The following is a 15,292-nucleotide window of genomic DNA, read 5'->3' as shown; positions in this document are numbered from 1 at the left end:
AAACATGAAATAATATAATTTCAAGAGCAATAATCTGGCTTGACACTAGGGATGGCAAACTTGGCTGGGCTTTCCCATCTACCCCATGCAGAATCATGGTTGCAGGTGGCAAACTTCCTGCAGAGGTTCCTTTACCTGAGAGGTAATTTCAGTGCTTCCAGCATCTTGCACGCATTCACTAAATCTTCTGGTGAGAGCAACTAATAGGGAAAAAAAATCCAGTAATGCTATACAATGGTAATGATCACTAAAACAGAAGAGTATATTTTAAAATTACCATTTATCAATAATTTTAGGTGATTTAATCACTACAAAGCAAAAAAGATTGACAAAGGAACCAAAGACTTCTATTCCTTAAAGCAGTGGTACCCAATAAAATATGCATGCCACATATGTCACTGTAAATTTTATAATAGCCACATTAAAAAAATAAAAAAGAGGCCATGCACAGTGGCTCACACCTGTAATCCTAGCACATTGGGAGGCTGAGGCTGGTGAATCACAAGGTCAGTAATTCGAGACCGGCCTGGCCAACATGGTGAAACCCCGTCTCTACCAAAAATATAAAAATTAGCCGGGCGCGGTGGCAGGTGCCTGTAATCCCAGCTACTCGAGAGGCTAAGGCAGTTGAATTGCTTGAACCCAGGAGGCGGAGTTTGCAGTTAGCCGAGATCGCGCCATGCATTCTAGCCTGGGCAATAGTGCGAGACTCCATCTCAAAAAAAAAAAAAAGTAAAAAAGTAAAAAGAAACATGAAATTAATTTTAATGCATATATTTTAAGATTGAACATAGAACCAATTCAAATATAATCAATACAAAAAATTATTAATGAGATATTTAACACTTCCTTATTTTGTACGAAGTCTTCTGAATCTGGTGCATTTTTATACTTGCAGCATATCTTGATTTGGATTAACTACATTTCAAGTCCCCAGTCAGCACATGATGTGGCTATCCTTGTGGACAGTGCAGCCTTAACAAATCAGCATAGTGTGGTGATGACAAGCACAGCTTTCAGTCCCACAGGATGGCTCCAGAGCCAGGCCAGCCCAGATCCAAATACCTGTCAAACCACTGTCTCTGGCTGTGGCCTTGCTCAAGTTATTTCATCTTTCTAAGTTTCAATTTCCTATTCTTCAAATTATCCCCTACAGTAAAAGTAACCATGTCACTGAGTTATTGGGAGGATAAATGAGGTAACACGTGCAGAGTGTCCAGTGGATGGTAAGTACTGACTAATAGCAGCTATGATCAGCATTCAGATAAAAACACAGAGCAGGGGCTTAATTCATGGGACTGGGTGAGCCATTTGCATGGAGGTGACTGCTGGGGCACAAAGAATACCTAGACAGAACCTTGGAGGCCAAGGACATCTGGATGTGAAGGAGGAAGGACAGCTGAAGAATAGCCACTGCTGATACCCAGCCAAAGGGGCAGGGCAGCTTTGCCTCTGCATTATCTACAAGGCAACTTGTTCCAACCGAGTTGATTCAAAAGAGTTAACTATTGCAGAGGAAGGGCTTCCTGAACAACTTTATTTATCACAATACAAAGAGAAAATATTAGAGCTGAACAGTTTCATTCAGTCCAAGCCCTTTATATTAAAGGTAAGAAAACTAGCTCCCTAAATGCTGGCAAGGATGCGGAGAAAGGGGAACTCTTACACATTGTTGGTGGGAAGGTAAATTAGTACAGCCACTATGAAAAACAGTATGGCAATTTCTCAAAAAACTGTAAATAGAACTATCACATGATCCAGCAATCCCACTGCTGGGTATATATCCAAAAGAAAGGAAAGGACTGTATCAAAGAGAAATCTGCACTCCCATGGTTATTGCAGCACTATTCACAACAGTCAACATCATTTGCAACAACATGGATAGAACTGGAAGACACTGTTTAGTGAAGTAAGCTAGCACAGAAAGACAAATATCACATGTTCTCACTCATATGTGGGAGTTAAAAAAATTGATTTCATGCAGATAGAGAGTAGAAAAATGGTCACTAGAGGGTGGGAAGAGTAGTGGGGAAGGAGGGATAAAGAGAGGTTGGTTTAATGGGTACAAAAACACAATTAGAAGGAATAAGAGGCCAGATGCAGCGGCCCATGCCTGTAATCCCAGCACTTTGGGAGGCCAAGGGGGGTGGATCACCTGAAGGCAGGAGTTCAAGACCAGCCTGGCCAACATGGAGAAACCCCGTCTCTACTAAAAATACAAAAATTAGCCAGGCGTGGTAGCCGTCGCCTGTAATTCCCAGTTACTTGGGAGGCTGAGGCAGGAGAATTGCTTGAACCAGGGAGGTGGAGGTTGCAGTGAGCCGAGGTTGTGCCACTGCACTCCAGCCTGGGTGACAAAAGTTAAGACTGTCTCAAAAAAAAAAGGGGGGGGAATAAGATATAGCATTCAGTAGTACAATAGGGCAACCATAGTTAACAATAATTTATTGTATATTTCTTTTTTTTAAATTTATTTATTTTTTGAGATGCAGTCTTGCTCTGTTGCCCAGGCTGGAGTGCAGTGGCGTGATCTCGGCTCACTGCAACCTCCACCTCCCTACTTTAAGCGATTCTCCTGCCTCAGCCTCCCAAGTAGCTGGGATTACAGGTGCCTGCCACCACGCCCGGCTAATTTTTGTATTTTTAGTAGAGATGGGGTTTCGCCATGTTGGCCAGGGTGGTCTCGAACTTCTGACTTCAGGCGATCTGCCTGCCTCAGCCTCCCAAAGTGCTGGGATTACAGGCATGAGCCACCGCACCCGGCCCTATTGTATACTTCAAAGTAACTAGAAAAGTGGAATTGGAATGTTCCTAACACAAAGGAATGATAAACACTGGAGGTGACAGACCCCCAATTTCCCTGATTTGGTCATTACACATTATATGCTTGTATCAAAATTTCACATGTACCCCATAAATATGTACAACTATTATGTATCCATAAAAAAGAAAAAATAAAAATTTGGGGGCCGGGTATGGCGGCTCATGCCTGTAATCCCAGCACTTTGTTTGGGAGGCCAAGGTGGGTAGATCACCTTAGGTCAGGAGTTCAAGACCAGTTTGGCCAACATGGGGAAACCCCGATTCTACTAAAAGTATGAAAATTCTCCTGGTGTGGTGGCACACGGCTGTAATCCCAGCTACTTGAGAAGCTGAAGCACAAGAATTGCTTGAACCCGGGAGGCAGAGGTTTCAGTGAGCCAAGGTTGTGCCACTGCACTCTACAGAGTGATACTCTGTCTCAAAAATACAAAACAAAACAAAAATTTTAAAGGTTAAAAAAAAATGTGGTACATATATACAATGAAATACTATTTAGCACAAAACAGAATAAAATCCTTTCATTTGCAGCAACATGGATGAAACTGGAGGATATTATGTTAAGTGAAATAAGCCAGACATAGCAAGACAAACACCACTTGATCTCACTTACATGTAGAATCTTAAAAAAGTTGATCTCATAGAAGTAGAGAGTAGAAGAGTGGCTACCAGAGGCTGGGGAGGGTAGGTGGGAGGAGGGGATGGAGAGAGGTTGGTCAGCAGATACAAAGTTACAGTTAGACAGGAAGCATGAGTTCTGTTGCTATATTACACAGGGTGACTAGATAATGGCAATGCAGTGTATTCTTTTTTTTTCTGTTTCTGAGTAGGTTTTTTTTTTTTTTTTGAGATGGAGTTTTGCTCTGTCGCCTAGGCTAGAGTGCAATGGCGCAATCTCGGCTCACTGCAACCTCCACCTCCCTGGTTTAAGCAATTCCCCTGCCTCAGCCTCCTGAGTAGCTGGGATTACAGGCACACACCACCAAACCCAGATAATTTTTTTGTATTTTTAGTAGAGATAGGATTTCACCATGTTGGCCAGACTGGTCTCGAACTCCTGACCTCAGGTATTCTGCCCGCCTCAGCCTCCCAAAGTGCTGGGATTACAGGTGTGAGCTACCGTGCCCAGCCCTGAGTACTTTTTACTGATACATAATATCTTACATATTTATGGGGTACAGGGGCTATTTTTATTAATACACATGCATAAAATGTGTAATGATCAAGTCAGGGTTATTTGGGGGTACCTATTATCTGAAGTATTTATCATGTCTATGTTTTAGGAACATTTCAAGTCCTCCCTTCTAGCTACTTTGAAATATACAATACATTGTTGCCTCCCTACTCTGCTATTGAACATTCGAATTTATTCCATCTAACAGTATGTTTGTACCTATTAACCAACATTTCTTCTTCCCCGCTCCCACTTATACACCTTTCCCGGTCTCTGATATCTATCATCTATTCTCTACCTCCATGAGATTAGCTTTTTTAGCTCCCACATGAGTGAGAACATGCAATATTTGTCTTTCTGTGTCTGGCTTACTTCACTTAACATAAAGACTTCCAGTTTCTCCATGTTGCTGCAAATTATGTAATTTCATTTTTTTATGACTGAATTGTATTCCATTTGTATGTATCTGACATTTTCTTTATCCGTTCATCACTGATGGACACTTAGGTTGATTCTATCTTTGTTTTTTTAAAAAATGTTTATTTTAGTTAGGGGGTATATGTGAAAGTTTGCTACACAGATAAACTCGTGTCACTAGGGTTTGCTGTACAGATTATTTCATTGCCTAGGTATCAATATTAAGCCTAGTACCCAACAGTTATCTGTTTTGCTCCTCTCCCTCCCCCTAGTCTCTACCCTTAAGTACATTCCAGTGTTTGTTGTTCCTTCTTTGTGTTCATAAGTTCTCATCATTTAGCTCCCACTTATCAGTGAGAATATGGGTATTTGGCTTTCTGTTGCTGCACTAGTTTGTTAAGGATAATAGCTTCCAGCTCCATCCATGTTCCCACAAAAGAATTATCTCGCTCTTTTTTATGGCTGCATATAACAGACAAGAGAGGATTTTTAATGTTATTACCAGAAAGAAATGATAAATGTTTAAAGTGATGAATACCTTAATTGCCCTGTGATATGGTTTGGCTCTGTGTCCCCACCCAAATCTCATCTTGTAGCTCCCATAGTTCCCACATATTTTCGAGGGACCTGGTGGGAGATGATTGAATCATGGGGGCGGGTCTTTCCTGTGCTGTTCTGGTGATAGCGAATGTTTCTGATGAGATCTGATGGTTTTAAAAACAGGAGTTGCCTGCCCAAGCTCTCTTTGACTGCCACCATCCACGTAAGATGTGACTTGCTCCTCCTTGCCTTCCGCCATGATTGTGAGACCTCCCCAGCCATGTGGAACTGTGAGTCCAATTAAATCTTTCTTTTGTAAATTGCCCAGTCTCAGGTATGTCTTTATCAGCAGTGTGAAAATGGACTAATACACCCTGATTTGATCATTATGCAGTGTTTACATGCACTGAAACACCATATAGTACCCCATGAATATGTACAATTATTGTGTCAATTATAAAGAAAAATAGAAAAAGTTTTGAATAGCAAAAAATAAAAATAAAGAAAAGAGGAAGAAGGAAAACTGAGTCTCAGAGATGCTAAGTAAGCTACTGAAGGTCACTAAGCAAATCACTATCAAAACCAGGAAAAGAATCTACCTCCTAGATCCCAGGACAGTATTCTTTCACTGTACCACAGTGCTTCTCAAAATAGCTTTGATATTCACAACCCTTCCTCAAATTGTATTCAGAATTTGTATTAAGAAAATCTACATTTGGTTAAAAGAGTATTTAAATTTTCTATCCTTACTTCCATTCCTCGAGCTCGGTTTACTAAGCAGTACACCTCCGTGAGTGACATTATTCCCCCTCGTTCCTGTTAAAATATGAAATTTTTAAAAAAGTATTCTGTTACAATTACACCAGTTAGCATTTCTTAACAGAAATCATAATCACAGTGAAATCAGAAATCAGAAAAATTTTTAAGAAGCTTATAAAAAACTTTATTTATACAAAGGAGAACCTATTCAGATACCACAAGGCAGTTTAGATTCAATACTTGCATTTTAATGTCATTACCACTTTTATTTTTATTTTTATTTTCATTTTTTTGAGATGGAGTTTCTCTCTGTCACCCAGGCCAGAGTGCAGTGGTACAATCTCAGCTCACTGCAACCTCCACCTCCCGGGTTCAAGCAATTCTCCTGCCTCAGCCTCCTGAGTAGCTGGCACTACAGGCATGCACCACCACACCCGGCTAATTTTTTTGTATTTTTAGTAGGGACAGGGTTTCACCATGTTGGTTGGGCTGGTCTCGAACTTCTGACCTCAAATGATCTGCTCACCTTAGTCTCCCAAAGTGCTGAGATTACAGGCGTGAGCCACTGTGCCCGGCCTCATTACCATTTTAACATTTACTTAAATGAAAAAAGGGGCTCTACACCATGTTTCAAAAAATACATTTAAATGTTTTAACTTATTACAGCTAATAAATGAAGAAAGTATAGAATTAAATAAGACTATTACCATTTTGCAACTTCCAGTGAAATAACAGATCTAGGTAATGACTGTCAATGGCTGTTAACATCACAAAAAATTTTTTAAAAATTAAAAAAAAGACAATCAGACATTATGTATCTCTTGATGGAAGTACACAACAGCCTCTATGAAATAGTCCTGCAATAATAATTTTAAAAAACCCTAACAAACCTTTATTATAAATACCAGTTTATAGGAAATACATAGGACCAGAAAAGCACACTCTATAGTCTAAACAACTAATTTCTTCAGGAAACACACTGTGGGGTGGGAGGTAAGAGGCAGGAGAAGAACCCATGAAATTAAAAACAAACAAACAAACAAACTTTTGAAACAAACCAACAAACTGCAATGAATCCTGATTGAAACAGACCACCTGTAAGAGAAAATGTGAATACTAGGCCGGCACGGTGGCTCACACCTGTAATCCCAGCACTTTGGGAGGCCGAGGCAGGGGGATCAACTGAGGTCAGGAGTTCGAGACTAGCCTGGCCAACATGGTGAAACTCTGTCTTTACTAAAAATACAAAACAATTAGCTGGGCGTGGTGGTGGGCGCCTGTAATCCCAGCTACTCAGGAGGCTGAGGCAGGAGAATCGCTTGAAGCCGGGAGGTAGAGGTTGCAGTGAGCTGAGATTGCGCCACTGCACTCCAGACTAGGCGACAATAGTGAGACTCTGTTTCAAGAAAAAAAAAAAAGAAAATGTAGCACTTTGGGAGGCCGAGGCAGGCGGATCATGAGGTCAGGAGATTGAGACTACAGTGAAACCCCATCTCTACTAAAAATACAAAAAATTAGCCGGGCGCAGTGGAGTGGCAGGCACCTGTAGTCCAAGCTACTCTGGAGGCTGAGGCAGGAGAATGGTGTGAACCTGGGAGGCGGAGCTTGCAGTGAGCTGAGATTGCACCACTGCACTCCAGCCTGGGTGACAGAGCGAGACTCCGCCTCAAAAAAAAAAAAAGAAAGAAAATGTGAACACTAGATATTAGATAACATTAAGAAATTATTTTAATTTTTTAGATTATGAAAGGGGATTATAGTTGTATTTAAAGGAGTATTTATCATTAGAGTTACATAATGAAATGTTTACAGATAAAGTGATGTGATGTCTGGGATTTGCTTTAAAGTAATTTTGAGTGGAGCTTGGTTTACAGTAGAAGCTGGATGATGGCCACAGAGGATTCATTATACTATTCTATTTGGCATAGGTTTGAAATCTTTTTTAATACAAGTGCTTTAATAAACTCTTGACTGCCTGAATACTATCAGACTAGAAGATGAATCTGTATTATGGAATGATTAATAGTACTAAATAGTAAAGACTAGATGTATGGAAATATATCTATTCAGAGAAAGATCATATATTTCCTTTTTAAAAATAAGGAAAACTTCATATCAAATAGATTTAGAAAGTTATAGATGTCAAAAATGAAAATTAAAAACAACTTAGAAAATTACAAAGAATAATAAGCACAATGAACTTATTTAATATACCTGAAAGAAAAAAAAAACATGTCAGTTGACAATAACCATATCATGAAAGTAGTTATGCTCTTGTTAACATTTCTGATGACATAGGGCTAATTTAACACAGTTTAAAAAAAAAACACATAGGTTTAGTTTTTACCTCTAAAGGCACCTGCAATATTCCAGCCAGTTGTTTGGCCAGCTGCATGTGGTACTGTGTGCCTGAGCCGTAGGTTTCTCTGGTAACTGGGTTAGCTATTCCCATGCTCAGCAAGTAGGATTTAAACCTGATGGTCTATAATAAAAAAGGAGAAAATGCAGAATTAGTCTCTCCACCTCAATATTTGAAATTCTTCCATCACAAATTCAATTCCACTCAATTATGTCTACATATCCCCATTCCTTCTACTGTGTTTCTATGCTGTGAACTATAAGGGAGCAGATTTCCAGGAGTTCCCTGCATACATCTAATTATTCTCCTTCCTACTTCTCTCCTGGTCTCTCATATTCTGTTTACTTCATAAGTTTGATGTGAAAGGAGATTCAGAAAATGCCTCTGCTATATTTAATGCCAACCAAATAGTACAACTAAAAAGAAAATGGCTGTGATTAGACTGTAGACAAACTGAATGAAACAAACATGAAACTTAGGGATATGTATAAAACAGCCACTCCTTGTACATTTCAGTATTTCTGTTTTCTACACTCCAAAAAAAGGCATTGAAATAGCCTTTAATCCTGATAGAACTAATATAATTTTTACGGTTAACTTTTCTTTGGCACTTTCACATATCCTCAAGTCCTAAAAGAAATAAAACAGGCTGGGCGTGGTGGTTCATGCCTGTAATCCGAGGCAGGCGGATCACGAGGTCAGGAGATCGAGACCATCCTGACTAACACGGTGAAACCCGGTCTCTACTAAAAATACAAAAAATTAGCCAGGCGTGGTGGCACGTGCCTGTAGTCCCAGCTACTCGGGACGCTGAGGCAGGAGAATCGCTTGAACCCGGGAGGCGGATGTTGCAGTGAGCCGAGATCGCACCACTGCACTCCAGCCTGGGCGACGGAGCGACACTCCGTCTCATAAATAAATAAACAATAAAACATAAATAATAAATAAAACAGTACATTCAGAAAGCCAATGTAAACCACAAAAACCTTACTGCATTATTTGTGTTATCTAGTTTCAAATGCCTTAAAAAAAGCAACTTATTTACCTCATCTTCTGTGATGTCACCTTGTTTGTCTTTAATTTTATTAGCAATTGATTTTGATAATTCCACCATTTCCTTAGCCTGTCAAATAAAAAGTAAAGACTGAAAAGCACTATTGTCCCCAAAATGTCTGCTAACAAAATATATTTCAAAAACTGTATCATAATTGGTATGAATTTAATAGGCATTTATAAATGACATATACCTTGATCATTAGTTTGCTGAGGTCTTCAAAGGCCTGAAATGAGAAATGAATTTTGGTTGAAATCCATCTAAAGAATTAAAATGACTTAAAAAAATGAAGCACCCTCTATTTTTTCCCCATAAAAATTTGAAATTTTCAGCCGGGCGCAGTGGCTCACGCCCATAATCCCAGCACTCTGGGAGGCCGAGGCAGGCAGATCACGAGGTCAGGAGATCGAGACCATCCTGGCTAACACGGTGAAACCCCGTCTCTACTAAAAATACAAAAAAAATTAGCCGGGCGTGGTGGCGGGCGCCTGTAGTCCCAGCTACTCAGGAGGCTGAGGCAGGAGTATGGCGTTAACCCAGGAGGCGGAGCTTGCAGTGAGCCGAGATCGCGCCACTGCGCTCCAGCCTGGGCGACAAAGCAAGGTTCTGTCTCAAAAAAAAAAAAAAAATTTACATTTTCTTGCAAATATCAATTTGTTAATAACTATTTATATAAATAATAAATCTACCTTATTCTAAAATTTCATTTTAGCTAAAAAACCATACATTTTCCAAACAAACTGCAAAAGAACTTCACATTTTCAAAGAAAATAATTATTATTGATTAAATAAGCAAAAGGTGATATAAACAGTAGTTCAGAAAATATTATTTACTGTTATTTGAGAAAAGTAAGAAATTCTGTCACTGTCACTGGTTTTTTCTAAAATCATTTTCTAATAGGAAGTCTCTAAGAATCAAAAGCACTACAAAGCTTCCTGGTTGAAAATGGCAATACACAGCTGCAGGAATAGTTCTCTGGGCACAATAATTTTGGCTTTAAACAGGTATTACTTAACTGAAACAGTAAGTTTAGCAAGTAAGATAATCAGTTTAAGTAAGATAATCAGCCTCTGATTATCATACTCATTATGCTTGTAGATATGGTGGCTATCACAAAAGAAAAACATTCAAATACCATCTAAATGTATCTACATAGAATCAACTGTTTAATTTGCTACAGCAAAAAACTACTTCAAAGGCCTCTTTGAATTTAAATATATTTATAATAAATTATTTCAAGTTACTGAAAATATACTCCCAGTGCAGAATATCTTATCTAATTGATGCATACAGATGTTATTTTTTAAAACCAGTTAAGCAGCTTGTCATTAACTGAAATATCAGTCCATATGGTGGTCTGAAACATGTAATAGTGGCTCTGATCAGCTTATGCCCATCTGCAGGAAAGCATCCCCCATCTGCAAAAGGATTTTGCTAAAAGAATAGTGTGTTGCGTATTCTTATGGCCAACTCACTAAGGTTAATAACTGAAAACAAAGGGGAATGTGCACACACCTAACAGGAATTTCCTTAGATAAACAAAAGGCTTAAACACTGGATTCTTATCAGCTAGAGCCAGCAGATGCAGGAAACCCTTTGTGAGAAACTCTGGGCGCCAGCTCTGAAACTAAGTCAATTCTAACATTTAAATAGAGGGCAAATCACACACCAACCTAGTTTTCAAAAATAAAACACACATTTTGCACACTTAGGTTTTTACTTTTAATATATAAGATATTAACAGATTTTTTTATCTGTGTAAAGAAAACTGGTAAAGATAACACTTTTAAATTGTATATGGTAAATCACTGTATTTATTATATTATGTTGCTGTAGAAAAAATATGCTAAGTTGAGAGTCCACAAAGAATACGTAAATAAGTCCTGTAAACTTATACATAGGCAATAAAAAAAGTAAATATTTTTGTGCCTTAGAAGAAATGTCCATAAATATTTTAAGTGATTATAAAACACAGAGAAAAGCTTCCTCACTTTTATTTTTATAATTATTATAAAATTTGGAATTAGTCAACTATCAAAAAATGAGTAAAGAAACTACCTACAATAAAAATTAAAGCAAAAGAGATGCACATATCCATTCTATAATTGCATCTGCCAGTTTATGGAACCTTGTATCCCTCTACCACACCTATAGTCAAATTTCCACTCCAATTTTGAGAAAAACAGCACCTGTTTTAAAACCAGGAGTACCCCCTTAAGCTGACTTACAGCATGATTTCTTACTTACTTTTAGTTATCACTTTGGCTATTAGCGTCAGTAACTCAGTATATTCTTGATTTTCCACTTCAGTACTCTTGAATGTGCCTTGCATATTCCATTCCCTTTTCCTGGGTTCTTCTTATCCATGCTGGTCATCTGCTAGAGCCTATTCATCTTTCAGCCTTTGACTTCCATATTCCTGCTGCTAGCAAGCCCTCCGTGACCTCAACAGAAGTTAGGGATCATGTTATACACCCCTGCTGCAGCCTATATCTTCTCCTTGCAAGGTGTTTCTCCCACCGTGGATAATGCCTCTTTGCCTGCCTGTGTCTGTGCATCACCACAGTATCCACAGCCTCTGATACAAGGCCTGGCACAAAGTAGGGAGGAATATCTGCTGAATAAATTAATGATCTGCATGGTTAATGACCTGCTGAATAAATTAATGGTCTGTATGGTGAGCACAATGCTTATGTAGAATCCTTTGAACTATGTGACTCCAAAAAAATTAGACTGAAACAAAATAACTTACTTTATAAATTAAGAAAAACATTATTTTCAACATAACATTGAGTTAGTATGGCAGTATCAGAAACAAAAATACAAGTAACGCAAAATCAGCCCACTGCTCCATGCTATCTCTAAAAGCGTCGACACAAAGAGGATGACAAGACACCGCTGAAAGAAGATGGTGACAGCACGTTCTAGGTGGCGAACAGAGTGGTGATGTGGTGCACTGTCACCACCAGCAAACTGCTTGCAAATCAGGAGACTTGGGTTCTCATCTGCCTCGTTCCAAATCTAGTCACTTACTCTTGAGACAATTTCTTCTCTGAATAATAAGAAACCTTCTAATGCTAAAATGTTGAAATTTTATTAATCTTCTCAGAATAGATGATTCTGAAAAGATGGTGGCTATGGCAGCACAGTTTTTGAATCTCTCCAAATCACAACATGAAAACAGGGCAACTAGATCTCAAAACCAAACATATACTACAATTCTAAGTGTAAGGATACTAGCAAAAACCCCTCAAGATACAAGCGGGTAGGGCAAACCACTAAGCGCCACAAGACCTGCAGGATGCCAGGATCTAGGCAGGAGAAAGAAAAGAAAAGCAACAATGTAACCACAGACCTGAGAATGCAAGAGCCCCAAGAGAGCCAATAGGGATTCACCAGAAAGGAAGGCAGACCAATTAGAGGACAGTGCCTAAAATGGGGAGGACGGTGCCTTCTTCAATTACGGGAGGGTCCATTATTAACCTTTTATTTCAAAATAATATCTAACATCTAAAAGATGTTAAGAAGATGATACAAGCTATGAAGGATCAATATAAATCAGAAATAGGTGACAGGACTCGAAAGAATTAAAAATAAAAGGAAAAAAGTCATTTCAGAAATAAAGTCTACACTAGACAGACATTAGTGAATAAACACAACCGATGAAACCTTCAAAGAGGTGAAAAAGAGGAAAACTTTCTAAATAAAAAAGAAATGAGGAAAGAAATGAAAAGCATTAGAGTCACAAATTGTGAAGAAAGGCAGTGAAACTGCAACATACAGCTAATAGGAGTCCCAGAAGAAAAAAAAATCAAAACAATTGTTGAAAATTACAGGCTGGGCACAGTGACTCACGCCTGTAATCCCAGCACTTTGGGAGGCCGAGGCGACCGGATCACGAGGTCAGGAGTTCGAGACCAGCCTTGCCAATATGGTGAAACCCCATCTCTACTAAAAATACAAAAAATTAGCTGGGTGTGGTGGCACGCACCTGTAGTCCCAGCTACTTGGGAGGCTGAGGCAGGAGAATTGCTTGAACCCGGGAGGCAGAGGTTGCAGTGAGCCAAGATTGCGCCACTGCACTCCAGCGTGGGCAACAGAGCAAGACTCCATCTCAAAAAAAAAAAAAAAAAAGAAAGTTATAATGCAGAAAAATTTCCCTGAAATTAAAAAATTCCTGAAACTATATACTGAAAAAGCACAGCACGCACCTAAGAATAACAACTCAGAATGACTAATACACAGACACATTCTAGTAAAATTACTGGGCTTTAAAGTAAAATTTAAAAATCCTTTGCCCATCTAGGAAAAACAGCAAGTGTTTTTTAAGGGGAAAAAATAAAATTATCATCACTCTTTGATAGCAACACTTCATGCCAGACCAAAAAAAAAGAAAGAAAGTAATATAATGAAGGCACTCAAAGAAAGAAAATGTGAGCTGAGGATTTTAAATCCAAGAAAACTGACCTTCATGTATAAGGAAGACAAACATGGCAGACACAGGGAATATTGTTCCTATGATCATTTCCTTAAAAATCTACTACAGAATGAGGCTTCAGACAACCAAAGCGACCACAGAGAGCTCAGCATAAGGACTGGTGGTACTAAACATGGAGGTACTTATAAAACTAAGAGTCAATGAGAGCTGGAGCTGAGGCGGAGAGTGTATACAGTGGCTGTATGCTCAGACAGTGTAAACACAGTGCACCTATTTTTCAAATGTACAAAGAATGGGGAAAACACATAAAATTTTTTTTCAACTGCTTTAGTAATTATCTGGTAGTGTCATCTTAAATTTGAATAGAAAAGATAAGTACGCTCTTGTTAGGCACTTTATATTAACAACAACAAAATTCTAGCTCTGTCCATTGAAAAAGCCTAGAAACAAAGATCAACCCAATACTGATGAATATTACTAGCAGGCAGATTGTGGTTCTGAAATATCATTTCCCACTAAAAGAAACCAGAGTGGTCTGGGTGCGGTGGCTCATGCCTGTAATCCTAGCACTTTGGGAGGCCGAGGCAGGCGGTTCACGAGGTCAGGAGTTCGAGAGCAGCCTGACCAACATGGTGAAACCCTGTCTCTACTAAAAATACAAAAATTAGCTGGGCACAGTGGTGCGCGCCTGTAATCCCAGCTACTCGGGAGGCTAAGGCAGGAGAATCGCTTGAATCCGGGAAGCAGAGGTTGCAGTGAGCCAAGATAGCGGCACTGCACTCCAGCCTAAGCGACAGAGTAAGACTCTGTCTCAAAAAAAAAAAAAAAGAAAGAAAGAAACCAGAGTTTCTCAGATAAATGGTTGATTCCGGATCTGAGGCAGGAAATGTACAAGATGGTCCTGGAGCTTTTGCAACACCAGATAGTGAAGAAGCTAGCAAAGTTCACCTAGTCACAACAAAAGCACTCAGATGGCCAACTTGAAGCAGCTCCCACTGGCCAAAGATGGGACAATTTGAGCTTCAAATAGGATAATAATTATAACTGATTGAAATCCATCAAATATGCTAAACTTCATGAATTCATAATGGCATGTTAAAAAAAAAACCTAATTAGTTGGCTGGGCGCGGTGGCACATGCCTGTAATCCCATCACTTTGAGAGGCCGTGGCGGCGGATCACAAGGTCAGGAGATTAAGACCATCCTGTCTAACATGGTGAAACCCTGTCTCTACTAAAAATACAAAAAATTAGCCAGGTTTGGTGGCGGGCACCTATAGGCCCAGCTACTCGGGAGGCTAAGGCAGGAGAATGGCGTGAACCTGGGAGGCAGAGCTTGCAGTGAGCCAAGATCGAGCCACTGCACTCCAGCCTGGGCGACAGAGCAAGACTCCGTCTCAAAAAACAAAACAAAACAAAACAAAAAAACAAACAAACCTAATTAGTCATTGTCAAAAGATAATAAGGAAACAATTTATTACCCTGATGATAAAGGAAAATGCAATTATCCTGCCTTTCCTATATGAACTGGACAACCAAATAGTAGATAAGGGAAACATTTCTTTAAAAAGTATTCCAACTAATAAATGAAAAATAAACACAGAATTATCACTATTTACCACCACCAATGAACTAATAGATCTAGGCACTGAATATTAACAGCTGCTAACATGACAGAGATAAGATGTGCCTCTGACGAAAGAACACAGCATCACCTCTAGTTTTGCCAAA

The 15,292-nt window shown here is 39.2% G+C and overlaps 1 protein-coding gene across 7 annotated transcripts in view; it reads right to left on the bottom strand.

Moving 5' to 3' along the window:
* VPS36 (vacuolar protein sorting 36 homolog) overlaps positions 1–15,292 on the bottom strand; it is a 44,543-nt gene that overhangs the window by 6,705 nt on the left and 22,546 nt on the right. For 5 of the 7 annotated variants that reach the window (XM_055359926.2, XM_004054555.4, XM_055359923.2 and 2 more), the window contains exons 7-11: positions 9,317–9,349; positions 9,115–9,192; positions 8,058–8,192; positions 5,702–5,767; positions 136–200 (exon numbers count right to left, since the gene is read on the bottom strand). In XM_055359926.2, coding sequence (XP_055215901.1) covers positions 136–200; positions 5,702–5,767; positions 8,058–8,192; positions 9,115–9,192; positions 9,317–9,349 — 377 coding nt within the window. The remainder of the gene's footprint in view (positions 1–135; positions 201–5,701; positions 5,768–8,057; positions 8,193–9,114; positions 9,193–9,316; positions 9,350–15,292) is intronic. The other 2 variants (XM_063697627.1, XM_055359925.2) reach the window with 1 other exon arrangement.

The sequence above is a fragment of the Gorilla gorilla genome, chromosome 14 (genome assembly GCF_029281585.2).
Source record: "Gorilla gorilla gorilla isolate KB3781 chromosome 14, NHGRI_mGorGor1-v2.1_pri, whole genome shotgun sequence".
Classification (NCBI taxonomy): domain Eukaryota; kingdom Metazoa; phylum Chordata; class Mammalia; order Primates; family Hominidae; genus Gorilla; species Gorilla gorilla.
Note: the sequence above shows the minus strand (reverse complement) of the source record. Positions and strands in the feature narration are given on the sequence as shown.